The sequence below is a fragment of the Augochlora pura genome, chromosome 8 (assembly GCF_028453695.1).
Source record: "Augochlora pura isolate Apur16 chromosome 8, APUR_v2.2.1, whole genome shotgun sequence".
Lineage (NCBI taxonomy): Eukaryota > Metazoa > Arthropoda > Insecta > Hymenoptera > Halictidae > Augochlora > Augochlora pura.
In genome coordinates this window covers 10,445,992-10,467,596 of record NC_135779.1, presented here as the reverse complement: position 1 = coordinate 10,467,596, position 21,605 = coordinate 10,445,992, and the positions used below count along the sequence as shown (strand labels likewise).

The 21,605-nt window shown below is 42.8% G+C and overlaps 1 protein-coding gene across 1 annotated transcript in view; it reads right to left on the bottom strand.

The window, feature by feature from the left end:
• The window catches only part of Dscam3 (Down syndrome cell adhesion molecule 3), a 283,469-nt gene that overhangs the window by 39,596 nt on the left and 222,268 nt on the right, over nucleotides 1–21,605 (bottom strand). The window contains exon 4 of the mRNA XM_078188350.1: nucleotides 14,684–14,826. Coding sequence (XP_078044476.1) covers nucleotides 14,684–14,826 — 143 coding nt within the window. The remainder of the gene's footprint in view (nucleotides 1–14,683; nucleotides 14,827–21,605) is intronic.

The window sequence follows — 21,605 nt, the reverse complement described above, 5'->3', positions numbered from 1 at the left end:
GAAAATAATCATAACTTATAATGCCATAGTTTGCTTACACTTTTCTCGAACGAACTTATAAATAATTGTATAATGAAAAATTGCATAAAATTCGATGTCAAAAACATTCATCCATTCGAAATTAATGACGTTCATCGTTCTTTCAAATTTACAAAAGTCTGAAATGACTATTTCTACAGCTTATAGTCCATGGTCCCATTTACAGTCATAAATCTCGCAATAACGCGAGCATTTACATAAAAACTTGTCTCTGGAACGTTCACGAAGATCGAAGCTAAGAAAAAGTCGCCGTAATGAAAAAAGTCGTTTTCCCGAAGTTCCAACGTTGCAACCCGTTAAAGTCGCAGATGTGTATCCGTTAAACCAAGTCCCAATAATGATCATTTATTTACCATTAATGCTTCGTGACGCGCGAGCTTGGCCAGGAGCTGCACTGATCACGGCGACCGGTAGAAGAGCTCGTCAGAAATTGATTAATCGCCTGCGTTTCATAAATCACTGAGAAAAGCCTGATTCTCGCGAGAAAACCAATGCTGGTTTGGCATGTGCTGCAGAGTGGTGAAGTGGGGGCCTGAGTGTGCTTGAAACATTACTATTGGGTATTAGCATTGGAAACCCTTGGCATCGTCCAATCACGATTGCGAGGTCTCCCCACCACTACTTTGTAGCACATTCCATACCATCACTTGATAGGTCTACATAACCTCAAATCTTTAAAGAGATAAAATAAAAATATGGAATTTTATTAAAATATCTGCAATGTGATCTTTTAAGTGATTTATTATGATATTACACTTCTACAGGAAATAAAATTTATTAATATTAAGTATTAAATGTTTATTGTACAGTTATTGAGGCTCGGTAAAAGATTTTATTTTGATTTCTCCTAATAGTCAAAAAGGTCTGATATTTGTTTAATGAGAAAATATATATCGATCCTCTAACAGGGCACAGTAACTGGTTCTATTCTACAGAATCCAGCCACAAAGATATTTTTGCTTTGTACCAACCCTCCCACGGGTTGGTTTCCATGAAACCGGTGCGGCGGATTTTTCATAGTCCTCGGCGATGTTTGCCAACACCATCTCAAGTGCTGGCCGAAAGAGACCGACGCAGAAGTTATAAATCACACGGTGCGACGTGGCATCCGGTCCCGGGTCTGCGCGCGGGAAATTCTCACGGTAAAAATCGACGAGGCTCACCCCCCATGGAACGGAAGACGCCGCTGCGCGACTGCCATCACCGGCTCCACCCGATTCCCGGGTAAATCGAGGATGTAATGGCCCGGAGTTTCTGCTTTGCCTCCGAGAACCTATCGAAGAATCGGAATGGCGTTCACGGAGCGCTGTTTCAGATCGAACTACAAACTACCTCGTATCGCCGTTTAGAATACAAATCGATGCGCCGAGGATTGGCGATGGTTTGTCTTCCCTATGCACTCGCCATCCTTTCAATCTCTGTCCGTCGCACATACGAAAAATAGGACTTGGAAAAATTTTTCTCTTTCTTATTCGCCACGATTTGAAAAGGGTGAAGACGAGCTTAAAATTCAAGGATTCAAATGACTCCTCTTGTTTAAATCCAGGAGACGGATAACATAAGACGATTTCAAATATTGTCATTTATTTTGTATTTATTTATTTATTCATTCATTAATCTATTTACTTATTCATTTGTTTACTTATTTGCAGGAAGAAGGAACCGTTTGTAAAACATACAAGAGGAAGAAAGATAGATTGCACTCAGGAAGGAAAAATCTTAATGAATGTGCAATAGATGTTAACGTTATTATCTGGAGACAATCTCTGTATTATTATCGGGGCTCGCCAAGGCACGCGAGCTATCGCATTAACAATACGTGTTCATGTTTCACTGCGGCGATGTTCTTTTTGACGACGAGCCGCTAGATTTTCTCGGTTTTATGGTAGTAAAGAGTGTACGCGGGGGGCAATGGAAGGCGGACGTTCGTCGACGGTGAATCCTCCGACGGAGATAAGATTAGCGCCGCATCCGGAAATTCATTTTCAGCTCGAGCAGTTCCGTCGCTGCTCCATTTATTCTCGGCACTGACAGGCCAGGTACGATATTGCTCTTAATAGTACTGCCAGGTCGTCGGTCGTCACGCTGTTACGCTGTCTCATTTCGGCGACGCAATTTAAATATTGGACGTAACGCGTTTACGAGCTGGCCCTTCCTGTTCGTTCCTGGTTCTAAAATCCTGGAGAATACGTTTCTGCACCGACACACGCACATGTTGCTGTTAGCAGAACGTATCGTGATACCGTTAATGGAAATGTAAGTGTAGCTGCATCGATTGGCACGTCTTTAAAGACTCTATTCTATGCCCATATCATTGTAATCGTCAAATTATTCTTTGCAATCATGATGACATAAAAGAATGTCAACCCTTTAAAAGAGTGAAACAATATAACAATATTAGAAATGCAGTCAAAAGTATCGTCGAAATGCAATAAATCACACGGTTGTAGTAATTAAAAAGAAACGTGACTATACTGTGAAAAAATGAAACCATTAAATAATTAATTAGTATCATTGTGAAGAATTTTTATCCCGCAGTCTATTCGCGTCAAATATCGCCTGGTATACGCGCGAACACAAAAGAAAGTATTCAAGGCAAGTTGAAACAAACCTGTATATGTACCTAGTGAATTCACGTTGCCCCTATAGAAATAATTACCCATTGGAAGCGCGGCGATGCCAATAACGGTAGAAAAAAGTTCACAGCTGAAGAGGTTAAGCGTAATTACCGCGTCGAAAAAGCGGCGACGGCGGCGGGCACGTCGCACGATGATCGCGGCAGCGCGTGATCCGCGGCGTTAATTGAGGCTCGTTACATCGAACCGGGTGGTCTCATTAACAAACGGCTTGGCGGCGGCTCGCGTCGTCGTCGTCGTGGTCTCGATAATCGCGGCGGCCGCTTCCGGCACTCGGGCAACAGCCGGAAGAAGAAGCAGAAGTTTGCGTGCGGCGAGCGATCGGAGACTTCTTGAGAAAGAAGCGTCTCGTTACCGGCCAATCTATTTCGCAGTTTCGATTCGCGAAGTTTTCGCCGGAGCTCGGGACTCTGAAAAGTCTGGCCGAGCTTGGTCGGCGACTCTCGGCACTCTCGACGACGACGACGACGGCGACGACGACGACGTCTCGCTTGTGGGATGGGACACCGTAGCGAGGCAGCGTGGAAAAGGCACCGTTCATTAAAATGTGTTCCAGCCGGCGGTAATTACGCGTTTAATTATTTAAACGAGTGACCCGGCATTCACCAAGATTTCATCCCTCCCACGGGGAAAAGCCGACCCTACCTTTTCTCCGCGGCTGCGAAGTCCGATTCGCTACCCTGGCAACGTTAAACTCTTCTCCCACCCACGCCGCCTGTTGTCTCTTCCTCCTCCAGCCGGCAGTGTCTCTCCACTATTTGCTTCTTATTCCCGTCCCCGTGGATTTTTGCTCTTTCCCGTTTGCCCGGACCCTTTGTCCGGGACCTGCAACCCTTTCTTCGTGGCTCACCCTTGATACTCGCAGGATGATGGGCCGTTTGATACGTTTGAACGTTTCGTGTAATTAAGAAGGGACTCCACGTGGCTGCGACGAAGATAAACGATGTTTGCAAGTTGTTTTCCAGAGAAGCGTTCTTCAACTACGAGAACGTATTTTTCTCAAGTCGAATTTCATTCCGTTTGTTCGGCCCGGACAACACGCAACGACTGAAAAGCGACGCGCTTGACGCCACCGGAGTGTCACCGGCCGTAACGCTGTTGGAAATATCGCGCATACGAATAACGGTTTTAACTATCTGTCCAATATTTTATTTGCAGTGGCTTTACAATGAAAAATTGCGGATTTACAGAGAAAACGAGGAGATTTTATCTTGAAGGGTGAACCGTTTCAATCGTACATTACAGGTGTGGTTTTATAAGTAGATCAAGAATTTTATGCATTTATGAAGAAGGTGACTAGGCGAAATAAAGGATTGATACGAAGTCGGAAATATTTAAGAACCGCAAGAGACAATTTATTTCGACATCTTGCTATTGCCATGAAGCCGCGGAGGCGAAGGCCTCTAGAAAATTACAGCAGGTTCCGAAAATCCGAGATTTAGCGATGGAAAAACTTTTTGAAGCGAGGGTACGTCAAACGTCCTATCATTTGTCTGGCGCTGCGTATCTGCAAGCCGCCATCTTCATCTAATCTTGCGGCCCTCTCGGTCGTTCCCTTCTCGGTTTTCTTTCTCCGTAGTCGGACTCGCAATTTCGTTTCCTTTTTTCGTTTCCGGCCTCTCCCCCTTTTCAGCTGGCGTGCTCTTTGACCAGACGGACGGACTCCCGGCTCGACTCTTTTCATCTCTGTCGCATTCGGACTCCGACGAGGACGTCCCGGACGTCGCCGACTGCCATCCGGATGGATGCACGAGACACCGTGAATGAGACAGTTAATTGGTCATGAGGATAGGGGTCGCCGGGTTTCTCCCATTCATCGGGCCCGTTTACATTTCGAGTCACGGACCGCGTTGCTTATTCCCGCGTTAATTATCGCTGGTTAAAAGCCACCGGGCCGCGCGCGCATCCTTAACGGCCAGCCGATAACGGTCTGCGAGTCCCTCTTTGTGCGCGGGCCGCGGTTCTCAGGACTCCGCTATCTGCAGACCGCGGATCTTAATGGAAATGAAAGTTGGCCGAGGCTCTTTCACGGTAATTCGAATCAATTGGCCGGCCGTGTTGCGTGACCCCCAAAGACTTTTCGATTCGCCTTTAAAGTAATTGCGCTGCGAAGCCGGAACAATAGGCTACGTACTTCCCGAACTCGCAGAACTCATAGGAACGGAAACGCGACGCGACTCTGTTCTTATTCTCTTCGATGTTGATCGAAGCATCTAAAATCAAACGAAGTTACTATTTTGGGATAGACTTTACTGTTTGGTCAATTGCTGTACCTTTTGTTTATTTAAATAAGTAAATTTTAAAGTAAATTTACTTTAATTTAAATAAGACCAGAGAATATAAAAATGTGATATGTACTACTGAATAAGTATAAGTAAATTATGCCCAAAAACAAATGTCCAGGAATTGGACACCCCACAGTAATTCGTTCCGCTACCCTGAACGCTATTCGACGTCAAAGGAACGTTCGTGACCTTTTCTACTAAAAATATTTTGTCTAGCCAGAGAAACATCCGCTATGTAGGCTACGACAGCACGAAATTTGCAATGTAAATAACTGGTTAATGGAACAGGCTCTGTTTGATTAGCAAGTAGCAGTGGTCGATATCTGACCGTGCAAAAACTAAGAATATAGTTTCGTCGGACGAATGAGTAGGTATGGTAGGGAGGCAAGCGGGAAATACAGCTCTTTAGAGAGACAGATAGGGTGTGTTGTGGTCTAATCAAGTGAACACAAGCAGCAGATATTTGGCCAAACTAGGAGGACACAGCCAAGTTTGGTTAGACAAGTGGTATCAACTGATATTTCGACTGTGACGCAAATAGTATGAACTGCAGTCTAGCTAGACAAATAATGCTAGTATTACGACGAAGAAACAGTGAAGCAGCTGGTTAATTGGATAGCATAAATCTAAATTGTCAGACTGGAAATATTATTTTACACAATATTTATTCCTGGGTACTCTTATTTAGACATACTATATTCGCTGTCACTAATCATAAGGATAATCATTTATTTATTCATTATTATTTTTATATAGTAACCGCATGAGTTCAAATAAAAAACAAAAATTGAAAAGAATACAATACATATGTATATGTACAGATGATTGAATTCGTCTCTAAAAACAAATAATAGTGTGCAAGAAATATGACTTTAATAGAATGTATCAGATACGCGCTTCCATTTAAATACCACTTTGTGTGGTACTTTTTTGTCCTACCTTTCGCAGTAACCGAAATAACTTAGTTGTACGATTTAAGTATAATAATAATATATATAATGCAAAGACTTCGGCGAGAACTTCGACGGTCTCCAGTTTCAAAGTGCCCTTCTCACGTCAAAGTCTTTAGTCTCCGGCAGCAACTGAAAACGACCGAACGAAGTCCAAGCTTCAGTATCCTGAATGCGACCTGGAAGTCAAGAACCCCTTAGAGTCTGACCAAGTTTTTCGCCATAGAGAGGAATACATGGTCACGAGGATCGGGCTCAAACTCGACTTTCGAATTCCTCTTTTCGGCTTAAATTGGCTCGCCGCTTACTTGCTCGCGGCGAAACTTTCGCTCATAGCGAAACGAAGAATTTCTGTTGCCCGGGACGCTCTGGGCCGACGAACTTTGTCAGAACGGCGGGGAGCAGCAGTCGATCGGGTCCATCGAGAGCTCTCCAAAAATTTTTGTGTTCTCGAACTCCGGCGAGCCTCGAACAAACAGATCGACGATCTCGAAGCAGAAATCTGGTAGCTCGTCCATCGATGATATCGCCGCCTCGACGAGCGCGTTTCCAGGAAATACATTCGGGGAGAATTCGAACAGCTTTTCTTCGGGCGCCGGCCGTGATTTGCGAAATCCTAATTAGTTGGCCAGGACGACGAGCTAAGCCGCTGGGATTAAAACTCGGGCGTCGCCCGAACACCGGCCGCGGTCGCGGCCGTAAAACATATCATAGAAATTAAGCGCGACTTAACAGCTCTAATTAGAGACGGCAGTGTCGCCGGAGGAAAAAAAAGAGAGATCCGAGGGAGCGGTCACGTAAGAACCGGATTCTTGATTATTGCAGTCGTTCCGGGTGAACGTTAAGAATTAGGATACCGTGCCCGACCGCCGGTTACCCGCCCGGAGAAATGCTCCGGCGACGATAAAATTCTGCGGAGCGGCCGCCGACGGGGGAGGAACGACGGGCGAAACGAAACGTGCAAATGAAGCCAATATGCGCGGATCTCCAGCCAACCGGGCAACGATATTTCCGTGGATTCGCAGCCATCGTCGGGATTAAGTTTCTTCGGTTTACGTGACGGCGTCGCGTATCCGTTCCCCGTCTATTTCTGTATCGACGCGGCTCGATTCGCTGATTCCTCCGGGCGTGATCGGTTCAATATGTACGGACGGAATTAACCCCTTCAAGGGATCCATTTTTCACAGCTTTCCCAGGGCCGCGCTCGGGAAACGCCATTCAATTTTACCAATTTATTTGCATCGCGGTGGAAATGAGAATTGCATTCGCAGAGCGGTGCAATTAATCCTTCCCAGCAGAAGGAGACAGTATTGCGCCAGAATACTGCGACTTATTCGGAATAGTCCGCGAATAGTGGAATTTAGACAGGTACGTTGGACGTGTAGAAAAGAGATTGTCTTTTGCCGGATATATGTGTAGTCGTTTTTAATTACATTTAACTTTATGCATTCTTTGCAAAAAATTGATAAGAAAGATGCGTAGTACTGAAACTATTGCAGGAATTTAAAAACACTATTATGTTGTTTTCAATGGATTAAAATTATTGATAGAAAAATTACATTTTAGATCGCTACAGTTTCATACAATTACTCAAGAAAATATTTATTTTGTAAGAACATCCACTGTCTATTAATCATTAAAAGAAATCAGCAACTGACGAACTAATGCAATGTACTAATCTAATCAGTCATCCTAAAAATACTCTAGAATTTTATTAAACTGTAATACATTCATATCCTCCCTCGAACAAGCAGGAAAGTATTCCATATAATCAGTAAATAGAATGAAAAAATATTAGATAAACTCAAAATATGATAAGAAAAATGGAAAGAATGCGCCGTTATTCAAGAATTAATTATAAAATGAATAAATGAAAAAGTTTCCCCCTCGCGAGTCTCAGAAACCGTTTAAATTAGTACACAGTGAAGCAAATAGCTCGCCTATTCTTCTATCAGACAATTATGAGCCAATTAACACCCGGCAGCATCGCCTACAATAAATCAAATAAACCGCAGTACACGGACGCACCCAGACTCGCAAACTGCTTGTAAACGCGAATGCACGGAACAACCGGTTCCAATTGGCATCGCGAATGCCAATAGCTCCCGGCGGTAGCGTATGACCCGAGAATCAATTAATTACCGATCTCTTAAAGAACAATGAGCGCCCTTTCGGCCTCTCTCTCTCTCGCTCTCTCTTTTGCTCTTAGTCGGCTCGTTCCAGCCGGAGATCATCATCGAAAGTGGCACGGCTCGATGAATATTCCCAGGGTCCCTTGGCTTCTCGCGGAGCACGGGATACGTGGTTCCGTGGAAAAAGGGAAGCACGGTTCCCCTTTTAGACAATACCGGCCTGCCCCCGGCCACCCCCGGCCCCTCTTCGGGAATAAGTCCTTTGCCGGAGACGAGGGTCGCCCCGATGTCATTTCAGATAAATTCCTCATCGCTTTTCAGCCTTGTCCGGCCCCGGCATCGCTCTTTGCTATAGCCGGGCCCTTTCACTCGCGACACCGTGCATCCAGATGAGCAAGCCGGTCGCGGAGATGGAAAGCGCGCGGAGATCAGGCAACCTTTGCCCTTTCTCTAATTGAGTATTCCTTCTCGAGTCCCCGCGATCCGGCCGCTACACTGAAATCTCTCTCTCTCTCTCTCTCTCTCTCTCTCTCTCATGTTTTCCCTTTCGTTTCGTTCTTTATCTACCCGCCCGACGCTAATAAACCGGACAGCATTCAAATGCTCGCATCCTAGTTAATCCAGTCGAGTGCTTAGACCGACGTGAAGTAACCACGCGGATTCCCGAATAATGGACAGGGTGCTTGAAATAAACGGCTCACGAAGTACACGACAACGAATGTGTTCTTAGCAGTAGGGGTATGTCTTTCCATGGTGGACTTTATTTTAGCAATGAAACGAATTCGACCGGGGCAACGCGGTTGGAAAGAGAATAGGGAATGAAACGAGGTATTATTCTGTGCTAGTGGAGGAAAAAAGGAAAAGTTGGAGGAAAATTCTTACGTTTTGGTCGAATACGTATTCTTATTGATAAAATATATACTTCTAGTGAGAAATATGTTGTCGTAGTGATAAATATGTGTACCAGTCGCAAAAGGAGTAATGAATACGTATCGCGAGTGATGTTGACGAATTTTTATACGTTTTCAACTGAACACAATATTCAACGAAAGTGTCTGAAATTAATACAAAGAATGTGAGTTATTTAATTCTCCAATTTCTGACACTCGAATAAAATTTTCACAGACTCTATTAACCCTTTGCCTTATAATATCGTGACAGACTCGTCGAAAACATTTGAAACATGATCTATTAAAAATGTATCTTACTTGCATCTTTTAAATTGAAGTTAAATTCTACCAATCTAATATTAATATTTGAACAATGAAGCAAGGCTTGTCACATAATAAATTGTATTTATTTTCTGTCTGGCACAGGAATTTGTTAGTAACAAAGAATAATCAACTTTGCTGTATAATAAATTGTAGTAGAAGGGGTTAACATCGATAGAAAAATTAACCTGTATAGAAAGAGTATCCTTAAAAATATCTTGAAACAAATTTACATATGAAATTATAAATAGTAAATGAAAATAAAGATCCGTCGTTTGAGAATAGTTTCCCAAGGATTTTTATTATTGATGCATCGAGTAGCAGGAACCAGTCTTTGATCGTGCATAGCGTAGCACATATTGTTCGGTCAAGGAAGTAGAACAAACGAATATTTTATCAGACGTATACTCTATGCCGTTGCTTGAACATTTGTCGCACAAGTCTTGTACATTCGACTTCAACCAAATAGTGTTAGAGATCGATACCATTGGTTTCTATCACTAAAAATACATTTAGTATACCATATCGGAAATTGTGTAAATTCTAATGAAAATTTAAAGATGCACCGTAGAATGAGTATCGTTTAAATGAAAATAGATACCAATGTTCCCAATAAGCAAATAACATATGTCTCCAACGAGAAATCTAACTAAAAGCAAGCTGGTGCTTCGAAAATCGAGGGAGAAACGTGTACGGGAGAAGGAATGGTATCTCCAGAAGCCTTTACGGACCGAGTCTAGTAAAAAAATCGACAGCAAGCACCATGAGGGGTTGGAACTCATTGGCGTTCGATGGGGGTGTGAGCCGGATCGAAGTCGGCGGTGGGTAGAACTTAAATAGAAGGATTTCGAATTCCCTTCTAATTTCGGTGGCTCTGTGTACAGGTGCCATCCATGGGAGTAGCTTTGTATGCACCAGTGGCGTCGGTCGGCTTAAAATCAGCCATTTAAATGGTGGCTCACGTAAACCCCATGCCGGACAAAGTTTTGTCCCGTTGCAGCAACATTTCGCTCCTACGAACGACTCTCGTTTCGCTGCTCTCTCACACACTCTCTCTCTCTCTCTCCCACCTTTCTCTCTCATTCTCTCTTGTCGCTCGCACTTCTGGCTGACATCGAGCACGAATCGAACTTCCTCCGATACAATTTAACGGCTTTCACCGGGCGTTTTCCCTTCGGTATTTACCTGGGGATGTCTCGGTGGGAACGCAGTCCGTTACAACGCTTCCGGCATAATGGGATCTTCGGGAGAACTTTTAGTCGGCGCGGCCAGTCACGTTCGTCGGCCGACGTTCCACGTCTGTAATTGACATTTATTGTACGCAAGAAACTCTCCTCTTCCCCGAGGACCGCCTGCCTACCCGTATCGATGGATAAATAAATTTTCGGGTTCCCGTCTCCGCCGGATCGATTACGTGGACGAGAAGAGGACGAACGTGACGAGAAAGGGTGAGAAGACGCGGACGAGAACGTCGAGACTACGTCGAGCAACGTTTATCGACAGAAAGATGCTGGAATTGCGACTTGACAATGCCAAACAGAGAAAAAATCCAATTAAGTGGCTAAAATTGCAGGTATGTCCTATGTGAATTGGAAGTGACAATAATGAACGATTTGCCTCATGGCTTATTTAACGAAGTCAAGCATTATTCACTGGTTGATGATTTATACGATCTTTTTATTCCTTAACACTGGATCTACGAAACCCGTTAAGATAACGGGTCTAATTTGTTAATTTACGATCATGTTTTAAATTGTATAGATACATTTATAAGTTATTTATTTGATGTATGTGAATCTAGAATATATGTAAAATATAAAATATATGTAAATCTAGTGTTAAATACACAAATTCGAATTTAACTCAATTAATAATGTTATAATAATTACATTGGAGTTCCAACTGAAACAAATTTTGGGTATCGGAAACCGCATTTTCGACTGCAGACCCATAATATCAATTATGACATTAATGGATAATAAACGTATGTTTTTTTCTAAAAGGAATTCAGTAACGCAGATAAACGATTCATCGAGCGAGAAGTAGAAACGGAATGCAGGTGCCAATATGTACTGGTAGTAAAAAGAAGCGACGTGGAACGACAGTTTGCAAGCGGTTCCGCTCGATGCATTATTGGACAAGTAGTACAGACCAACGGTCAAGTGGTACAGCTCTAACCGAACAAGTAGAAGAGATCAATAACTAATCGGAGACTTACTGCCTAGTCGGACAAGTAGCACGGATCAGTGCCCAATCAAGGAAGTAGAGCAGATCGATAATTGATCGGACAAGTGGCTCAAACCAATGCTATATCATACAAGCACCGCGGCTCGCTGCCTAATCGGACACATCGTCAAACTCTCCGCGCAATCATCCAATCGCACTTAACGCTTCTCGAATAGCATTCTTAGCCTTTGTCTTTAAATCGAATCGAATTGCAGGATAAATGGATTCGCGTGTTCCTCTTGCCACGGCATCGGCCATTGAATATGTAATGATGACGAACGTGACAGGAAAGCACCGAGAGACGCAATTTACAACGGATCTTGTACGAGGGGAATCATTCGAGTAGAGGTGGAATAGAAGATCGTGGGGAAGCAACAGCATATCGAGCGAAAGTAACGAAGATCGGTACTCGCTCGGATCAGCGATGTAAGACGACAGTGTACCTAAGACGTTACAATCGAGCGAGCGGTTCACGGACGAATACCCAGACAAGCAACACTGTTGCCCTGTAATCGGGCAACTGGTTCACGGAACTGTGCCGTTAGCACGTGGATAAGTTCCGTGTTTGATCAGACGAGCACCGAGAGAGCCCGTGTTTGGTCGGCGAAGAATCCTACACGATCTGTCCGGTAATTTCCCACACCGTTCGCCAAGCCAAAAGGAAACTTCTCTCGCGTGGAGGCGATACTCATCTTCTCTTCTTCACTATCCAGAAAGATCCGCCGATTTCGAGAAGAATCTATCGATCGCGGGAAGTATCTACTGATTTCGAGAAATATCTACTAATTTCGAAAAATATCTACCGATTTCGAGGAAAATCTACCAATTTCCAGAAAGATCGTCCGATTTCTAGAATAATCCACCAACATCGAGAAAAATCGAGCAATGTCGAGAAAAATCGACCGATTTCCCGGGAATTTTTCCGATTCCCGAGCACTCGCGGTTTATTTACAACGCGCCCGGAGAAACAGCTTCGCCCCGAGGCTGCTAAATATTCAGATGATTATGCTAAGCAGCTTTCTCTTATAATCAGCCGAGGAGAAGTTAGCCCGGGCTGGAAAAGCAGCCAATACAATATCCGCGATTCGAGTTCTCCCTCGGGCGGAAGTGCTTAAGGTAACAGCACCGCTTCGTAGCCTGCAACATTGATCCGCAGATCCACGCAAAAACCGTAACGGCAGCCTCGCCTGCGGCTTGTTTAGCGACAATGCGGTCTGGTAAGTAGGTGCCGTGTTTACCGATCACGCCTCTCGGATAACACTTCCGGAAACGAGCCGGGAATAGCCGACGAAAGCCGCGAAGCCGGCCACTTGCGACCTAATGGTCGTCCTAGCACGTTCACCCATTGTCTCCGGCGGGGGGCCAAACATTTAATCGAGAGGTCGGTGGGAGGAGAGCTCCGCCAATTTTTAATAACGCCAGAAACGGAGTTTCTTCAGTTCCGAACGTGCAGTCACGAATATTCCGTATATATCGCGAGATACGTGAAACGGAGTTTTCGAATTTTCGTTCCAGGTCGACATAAGGAAAGTCAAAAAACGAGTTTTGTCTTGTCATTTTAAGTAATAGCAGAGTTTGGAAGGAAAAGTATTTTAGAACTTGTACAGTGAATTAGTTCGTGGAACATCTAAAAAGAATTCGAGTCATTTGGTCCAGTTTTGAAAAAGTTATTGCGCTTTAAATGGGTTTAAAATACTTTTGACCAGGTGTCCTACATTTTCCTCAAGATTCTGTTTGGAAAACTTTAACAAAATTGTACGGCTGCAACTTCAAATGCGAAATATGCAATCTTGACGTCGACGTTCTTCTCGTAATGGTTGAAAACGAGTCGTGCGATAATTTGTAACCGCTTTGCATCGACAATGATCGAGACCGAATATGGAGCACAGTTTAATTAAAAGACAAGAAGCAGACAATCCGTTATAATGACCGCTGGCCAGACGCGTCCTTTTCATTCGGCACTAAAAACGTAATTACTTTCGCGATACCGTATATCGTTGGCGCGGCGTGTCGAGCGTATATTTCCATCTCACTGTCGAGCACGAAGAAAAAAGCATAGTAATTAATGAGTGCCGCGGCGGGATACGATAATGAGACTTGTGTCCGCGTGCACAGGGAATACGTGACGACCGAGCAACGAGACCACGCAATATTTTACACTATTTTCGCCTCACTAACGGCCGCGTTTCGCTTTCGTTCGAGTCCCCGACGACTCGCAGCGAAATCTGTCAAACACGCTCAGTCGTCAGTCTGGCACTCGAGTTTGCGACATTTTCGTTTACGCGCACAGGATTACTTATTAACCTCTTACAGCACTATTATCTTATTATCACGATGAATAAATGTTTTTTGATTGTAATAAAAAAGATTCGATATTTATAGTCCACCTACATTTACTTCAGCGTTTAGATATTAATGACAAAAGAGCAGAGTTTTATTTAATAAGAGATGGAATAACAGGTTATTATTAGAAATCGCCCGTGCGTTTAACAATGCTTAATTTTTGTAATAGAATTACTAACACGCCTTATATCGTTTTGAAATGATTGGATAGGTGCAATGTCCTCGTTTTTGGAAGAACATTGTCAATTAATTAAAAATCCGAATAAATGGTAATTCCGGGATTGCAGATTTTATGCGATAAAAACGACAAACTGTAGAGATATTTAACATTTTCCTCTCAATTGTTTAGCTATCCACATAAAATACATCGATGAAAGTACAAAATCTTATTTATTAATTCCTATAAAATTTCGCAATGATTTCTATCTCACTCCATCCTTTGCTATGTTATAATGAAAAATTTATATATGGTTATCATATTGATAGATGCAGCAGAGAAAGCTTCGGAGAGCTAAGGGTTAAGAACCTAGGAATATTGTTATACAGCTTTCAATTGATTAAATTTAGTGGAAGAAATAAATTTATAAATTACAAAATTACAAAATTACAAAATTAGAAAATTACAAAATTACAAAATTACAAAATTACAAAATTATAAAATTATAAATTTATAAATTACAAAATTATAGACTCATAAATTTATAAATTTATAAATTTCATCTAGAGACGACACCATCCGGGAGCAAACCGATTGCCCTGTTTTGTTGCGGACGACGCCGTCCTGCGTCAATCTGAATACCATTATTTTGTATCTTCGCCGACAGTGTTAATGAAAATTTTAATAGTTTCTTGTCGACTCACCGGCACGAAGGGTAACCTCCCGAGACAGCACCGTCCCCACGGAGCTGGTCGCCCGGCATCTGTACCTTGCGTTGTGCACATCCCCGCGAAAATCTTGCGAGAGGAACGGCGGAAAGTAGAGGGTCCCATTCCCGAGTAACTGCCTGCAAATAACAGAAGAGAAAAAAAATGTTTGTCGTCGACCGTAATGTGCCGCGTACATTTCCATTCCCGGGCGTTATCACCGGAAATGGAAATTTCGCTCCACCTAGATTTCCTTCGGGCGTGCGCGCGCCGAATATAAAATGGGAGTGAAGCTTGCGCGGAGGTTTCAATTACAAATGATACTTAATGAATGGGATCATCGCGGTTTATTTCGATCGATATTGTTTTGCATACACGTCGACATCGTTGTTTACGAGTCACTATTTAATATTTAATAAACCAAGGAGATTTTTTTGGTATTTGGAAAGCAATCTGGGAATATGGAGGTCCGCTTGGAGATCTGCGTGCTAACATATTTTAAAGTGGTCGAGGCTTATTTTAAACAGAAATGCTTTTTAAATGTTGGAGAATGAAGTCAGGAAGCCTGTCAATATTTCAGAATATCTAGAACTCCGCGAACAGTGGAGATCAATTATTGATCAGACGAGTGATGCGAGAGATGTGTGTCCAAACAAGTAGTGTAGGTCGGTGAATGGCCAGACAAAGGAAGCAGGGATGTATGCGGGTTGGTCGGTAACTAGTGGTACAACCGGAAGGGGATGTTCTACATGCAAAGGCAAGTCGAAGGAAAGGAATGACATTTCTTCAATTGAGACTCCGCTTTCAAGAACAATTTTTTGAAATGACACGAAGTGAAATACTTTAAAAAGTACTAAAAATAATGACAAGAAGTAGAAAGGAGACAAGAGATTTAACACGATGGAGGTATAACGGAACTGAGTCGATGGATAGAGGAGACTTATGGGTAACATGTTTGAAATCGAGTAGCGCGAGTCAATTGTTTACGTAGCAATGAATGGAAACGTTTCAATTGCCTAAGGAGTACATCTCGGTGATTCGTGAGACAAATGGAATGACGGCCGCGCGACACACAAATGACATTAATTAATAGCACACAGAACTTTATGAAATAATTCTTCGATCAGTTATAGAGTTTACTGCAGCCGTCGGATATTTCATGCTGACGTACGCGGACGGTGAAGTTGAACGCATTAAACGTTAATGTAAATCATTTCCCCGGGCAAGCATCGCGTGCTCGCCTCGTTTAATCCGTGTTCATATTTATCACGTGTTACGGGAAAGCTTGTCCGGGTCACGTTGTCGATAATCGAAACTGAAAATTTGGTTATTTCCGCGAGCGATGATTTTTTCGCGCGACCGTGCGGGTTGGTGATCAAAATCGAAATTTAGCGGTGCATTTTCGGGACACGACGACCCCTATTTACCTCATTCGTGACACGCTTCTATCGGACGGCCATCTTTATTCGGACAATGTGCGAGAACGTCCGAAAAATATCGAGAAACAATCGCTCCTTTCCGAACAGATCGAAATGTCAGAAATAGAATCGTAATCTTAGCACATGCTCCGTTTTCGAAATTTTCTTTTGTCAGTACGTCAACGATTTTCTAATTCTTACGAATTTAATTGAAAAGTAATAAGATGAATACGAAATGAAATTTCATCGCCTAGAACATGACGACAAGTCACTCAATTTTCGTTATTTTGAATCACATTTGGTATGGTTCAAAAATGAAACAGCCATATTTCGAAATTTCGCTGTCGAGTAATCCTTAAATGAATTTTCGAAATAGAGTTCGAAATAGTATCGGTTCAGTCGATATAATTAATATTCATTTCCGTCGAACTCGTAAATAGAAATCAATTTCATCGCGCGGCATCGGGAACGTGGCCAGATAATGGAAGTTTGTATAAATACTTACATGAATACGCATTACGCAATTATCAGCATAAATTTGCACAGGACCGAGCGACTGTCTCGATAATACATTAAAAGTACGAGCGAAGATGGTGCTAAATTGAAAAACCCGTGAGAAAAGGGTCGCGCCAGAGAAAAAAAAAGAGAACGATTGAATCAGACGAACGCCGGAAACGTATTACCATGGAATGACCTTTGCCCTCAGAATCGCCAAGTCCCCCGCGCATTTGCATTCTTTCCGCCTCTCGCGAACGAAACATGGGCCCGGTAGGTACCTCCTACGAAATTAGATCCAGCGCCGTTCTCCGTAAAAAGGCGAATTTAATCCACTGATAAAGGGTTTCAATTACCCGGACGTTTTTTTCGCGAGAAACGCCGCGTAAATAAAATGCGGACGATTAATCCCGTTTATTAATTTCCGGCGTAGTTCAATTTGCAATAGAGGCTCGGAATGCCTTCTATCTCGAGAACGGAACTTGATCTAATTCGCGCCCGAATTTTCGACATCGATCGGAGCCAAAATGCGTATTTTGCCGGTGTAACGCGGCTCGTAACGACTCGGGCCCGCAGCGGGCGGGGAGAAATGCTAGGTGCAATATGTTTTTAAAATGCAAACAGGAAATACGCCGGCGTGTTCGCGGATGCACTGTCGAATCCGGAGTCGCAACAGCGGAATATAATGTCAACACGCGACCGTAATGGCTTAAACACGCTGACGCGATTTTTCCTTCATTTTTTTCTATCGCGCGTGTATACGGTATTCTGTGTCGAACATGCAGTGGAGGCCGTGTCATCCACGGTTTTTCAACGTGTCAAGCGTCATCAACAGATTCCCACTCGTGCGGGGGTGGCACCGTCCTCGGAATCGCGCCGTCCCATTTACGCGGCCGGAGGGGAGAGCGGGCCGAGGATGCGTTAACCAACTCCCGGTCATGCATCATCCGCTCGATGTCTGGTCGGCCACTGTAAAATATAATAATCTCGTGACACGGATTAAATGGGCGGATCGTTCCCGTTCGCCGGACCCCGCCGCGCCGCCGGAAGACAAATCCCGCCATGCGAGCCATAACACGAGACGCCCGGTTCGTGTACCTAGAAAACGCATGCGGTTTTCATACGAGCCCGTTCGTTCCGCTGATCTCCCCTTCCTACGCGTTCCATTTTTAACTACTTCACTGCTACGATCCATCTGTTCTATCTATTATAATATATGCTAGATTATAATAGATTATAATAGATACAGGTGGACAGCAGTGAAAAGGTTAATACACCCGGGTATCCAATTTAATGAGGACCCCGCTCAATTATCTCCTCAACTATAGTTCGTTTGTAAAAATAGTTCTAAAAAGTGCAGCTTTAATTTTTTTTATAAATCTGCATATTTTTTACGTAAACGCATAGGGCATTTCAACGTCAATTAATTGATCTAATATACTTTGTTCTTTCTTAACTGTGAGTTATGTTTACATAAAAAATTACGAAATACTGAAGGAAGGTGACATTTTTGAAACATGTAACGATACAGGATAGGTTCTCTTTGAAACGTTTTGTGAAACAAACTATAGTTTAGGGAATAATCGAGTGCGTTACTTCGAATAGATCACCCTGTATATAAACGCGCTTCGTCGTGCTTCTTCGATTCCTTTGTGCTCACTTTGCTCCAGTGTTCAGTATATACTACTTATTTTTCAGTTTCTCGCTCTCCCAGTTTTCTTATCGTTTACTTCGTCCTTACGGCTTCGTGTAGTACGTATAAGCTTTATTGTTTTATACTAGAACGTTTCCCATAGCCTTTTATTTTCCGAAAACTAGTGGCGTAGATCAATATTTTGTCAGACAAGTATCGTGCCGTTTCCTCTAAGCCTCGGGTACACAAACGAAGGCAAGCGGCAGAAGTCGGTGCTCTGTGCAGTGTGTTCCAAGAGCTCAAAGGCCTTCGAAAGGTACGCATACAAACGGAAGAAAGCAGCGAAGATCAATGCTTCGTGAAACAAGTGTCGCATGGTTTAAGACACGCCGAAAAGAGGTCTGAACGGGAATAAGTAATGAAAATGGACGTCTCATCCGGCAAGTGTCGCGAGGATTGTACTCCGGCGAGTAGTATAGGGCCCTTTGATCAGACACGCTGCTTTCTCGCTCGACGCTCGCTCGCACGTACCGTTCTCCTTTTTCCAACGATATACCCCCCCTTGAAACCCTTTATCCTTGGGCGCCTTCCTTTGCAGACTCTCTCCGTCGACTTGTATCTCTCCGTTGCGAGCCGCTCTCCAACGTTTCCCCCGATCGTAGCCCTCTTTTTCTTTGACCGAGCCCTCGAGGCCACCGATACGTCTTTAATCGATCAGCGTGTACCGGAGCACGGGATAACTGGCAGCCAATTTCGCCGAGACGCAAATGAACGCGACCGTTGAATGGCCGACCGTCGAGAGCAAGGATCGAGCCTCAAAGGGACCTTAGGCACCGGGAGGGTTGGAAACGGTGAAAGGGTTGCCGGCCAGCCCAATCCAAGGTTGCTTCCCCCCCGCGATGCCCGCGAACTTCTTTGCGGCCACGGCAACTCGTTCTGTTCGTGCTATCCGCTCCAAGAATCAAACTGTTCCGTGACTTCGCCAAAAACGATCCAATCTTGCCCCCGCGGTCGATGTCTGGGACCGCCGGGGAATTCCCAGGTGAAAGTAACATTTCAACGGAACTCTTTACCGGTGATTGAATCCTGCGGTCCGAACACCGAGTTCAGCCCGCAGCCCTCGACGAGATACCAACGAGACCTTCCGGCTCGCTACTCTGAATTTTAAACAGTCTGCTAGGAAAATCTGATGGCCGGCTTAAGTAAGATCGACAAACATGGATGCTTGTGATACTCGATGGTGCGTCGAGCGTTATTACTTCCTTTCGTTTATGTCTGCGGAGGCTTGCTATGTTGGGGGAGACAGTTACTGTGTCTTGTTGCGCGGACTTCGGGCGTTTTCAAATAATTTTAGCATTTTAAGTGACATTTCTTAAGAACTGAAACGTAAATTTCAGAGCGTCTTGTATTGATATAAATTTTTCTATCCAGAAAATATCAATTTTTTTTCTAATATTAGGAGGAAGAAACAATAAGTATCTCTATGTTTTAGTTACTGTGTTTCCTCCCCAACTATTGAAACTCGGTAACTCTGAATAATAACAATTTAATATTTAATACGCATTAGTAAATTTTATTTTCTATTAAATAACTGCAATATCATAATCAGCAATTTATGGTTGAATATTAATGTTTGTCACCCCGGTGGAGAAAATGCTATGTCACCCGATTTATTCTTTAAAAACATTAGTAACGTAACAAAAAGTGTGAAAATTTTCTGTCATGCTGTGCATTATTCTCTATTTTTTAAGCAGTGTCTCATAATTATGTGTGAATGAAATTATTATTTATTATATAATTATTTATGTTATTTTAGAATAAATAAGGGATTTGTCACATTATCCTTCGCAAGATCGATGAAAAATGTATTAAAAAGTAAACCATTTTGATTCGATGAGATGTTCTCTTTTTCTTTAAAATTACTACGATATTATGTAAGTAGAGCAAGTCTGTATCTGATCGGGCAAACGATAAAATAATAACAGCGATTCCAGGAACAAGTTCGACGTACAAGGAATTCGTGTTCTCGGGCTAGGAAAACTCTTGCTTAAATTGCCCGTATATTTCGAAATATATTTGATTTCGTACGGATTTAAAGTTGCGGCAGGATCGTCTTCGGATTTTCGATTTGCGGCCATCGGTCGACGGGCGAAACGCTCGCGGGCGAACGTTTTTCGCATCGTTCCGCTCCGGCAACGTGATTAACGTGTGATACCCATCTATCGAAGTCATGGGAACGAGAGTTTACGCTTTCCCGGGGGACATCGAACTGCGGACGAACTTACCAGGGACGGCCATTGGATAAGGAACATTTCAATTACCAGGAGGAAATGGTTTCCCCAGGTGCCACGGTTACGATATTGCCGAGCGTACAGCATCAAACTTCCAATAATACGAATCTTACACGATCCGGAGGGCTTCGCCGGTTGCATCCTGGGGATAGATACCGACAGGCACCGATCGTCAGAGATACTTCCACTTCGGATGACCCACAAAGCTTGTTAACGTAAACTGATTTCAAGCTGTGCGCTATAAATGAATATTTCTGATAGCGTTTCTAACTTCTGTTTACCATAGCTTTACGTGATCTTAGTGCGAAATTTTTATACGACTTCGAATTAACGCGATTTGAAATCGGCAAATCTGAGAATTTATTATAAATTATGTATTATCCTCAATATTGCGACTTCTTCGGTTATGAAGAAAAAGCAGCAGAACAAGGTACGATATTATGTCTAAAAATGAATTGAAATTAACACGTTCGCTTGCAATGTTGCGACAGAAATGCGTGAGTAAATTAGAAAATAGTAAATGCAAAGGAGAAATTCAACAATGTTGGTACGCTTTTCGAATTATTAAAAATGTTAGGAAATAACAGAAATGTTCATTTAACTCGTGTTTGTCGAAACCGAGGTATAGGCTTTTTGTTTTGCATAAAGATCAGCAGTTTACAAAAATATTTGTTATATTACAGATTTACTATATTATAATATGATAAGTATATCTATTATAGTTATGATATAATATATAAATATATCTTTATGGCATAACATTATCTAAAATGTATTCAACGTATTCAAAATATGTTAAGCTTGTAGCGAACGTTCCACAAATCATTGATTAGTCAATGACGTCTTCTTCGTTATAATGCAAGCAAAAATTTGTTCATCTTGTAGTGCCGCGACATTGACATTAGAAAACTGTAATCAGTGTATTTAGTACACCGTATTGCAATTACGTTTTATTTTACATTCATTTAAGCAGTAAATAATTCTTGCTTTATTTTTCTTTATACAAGAATAGTTAGAAAAATGCTGAATTTGTCTAAAAACTCGAACGGCGAAACAGTTGAATAAATAATCTTTCAATTCTG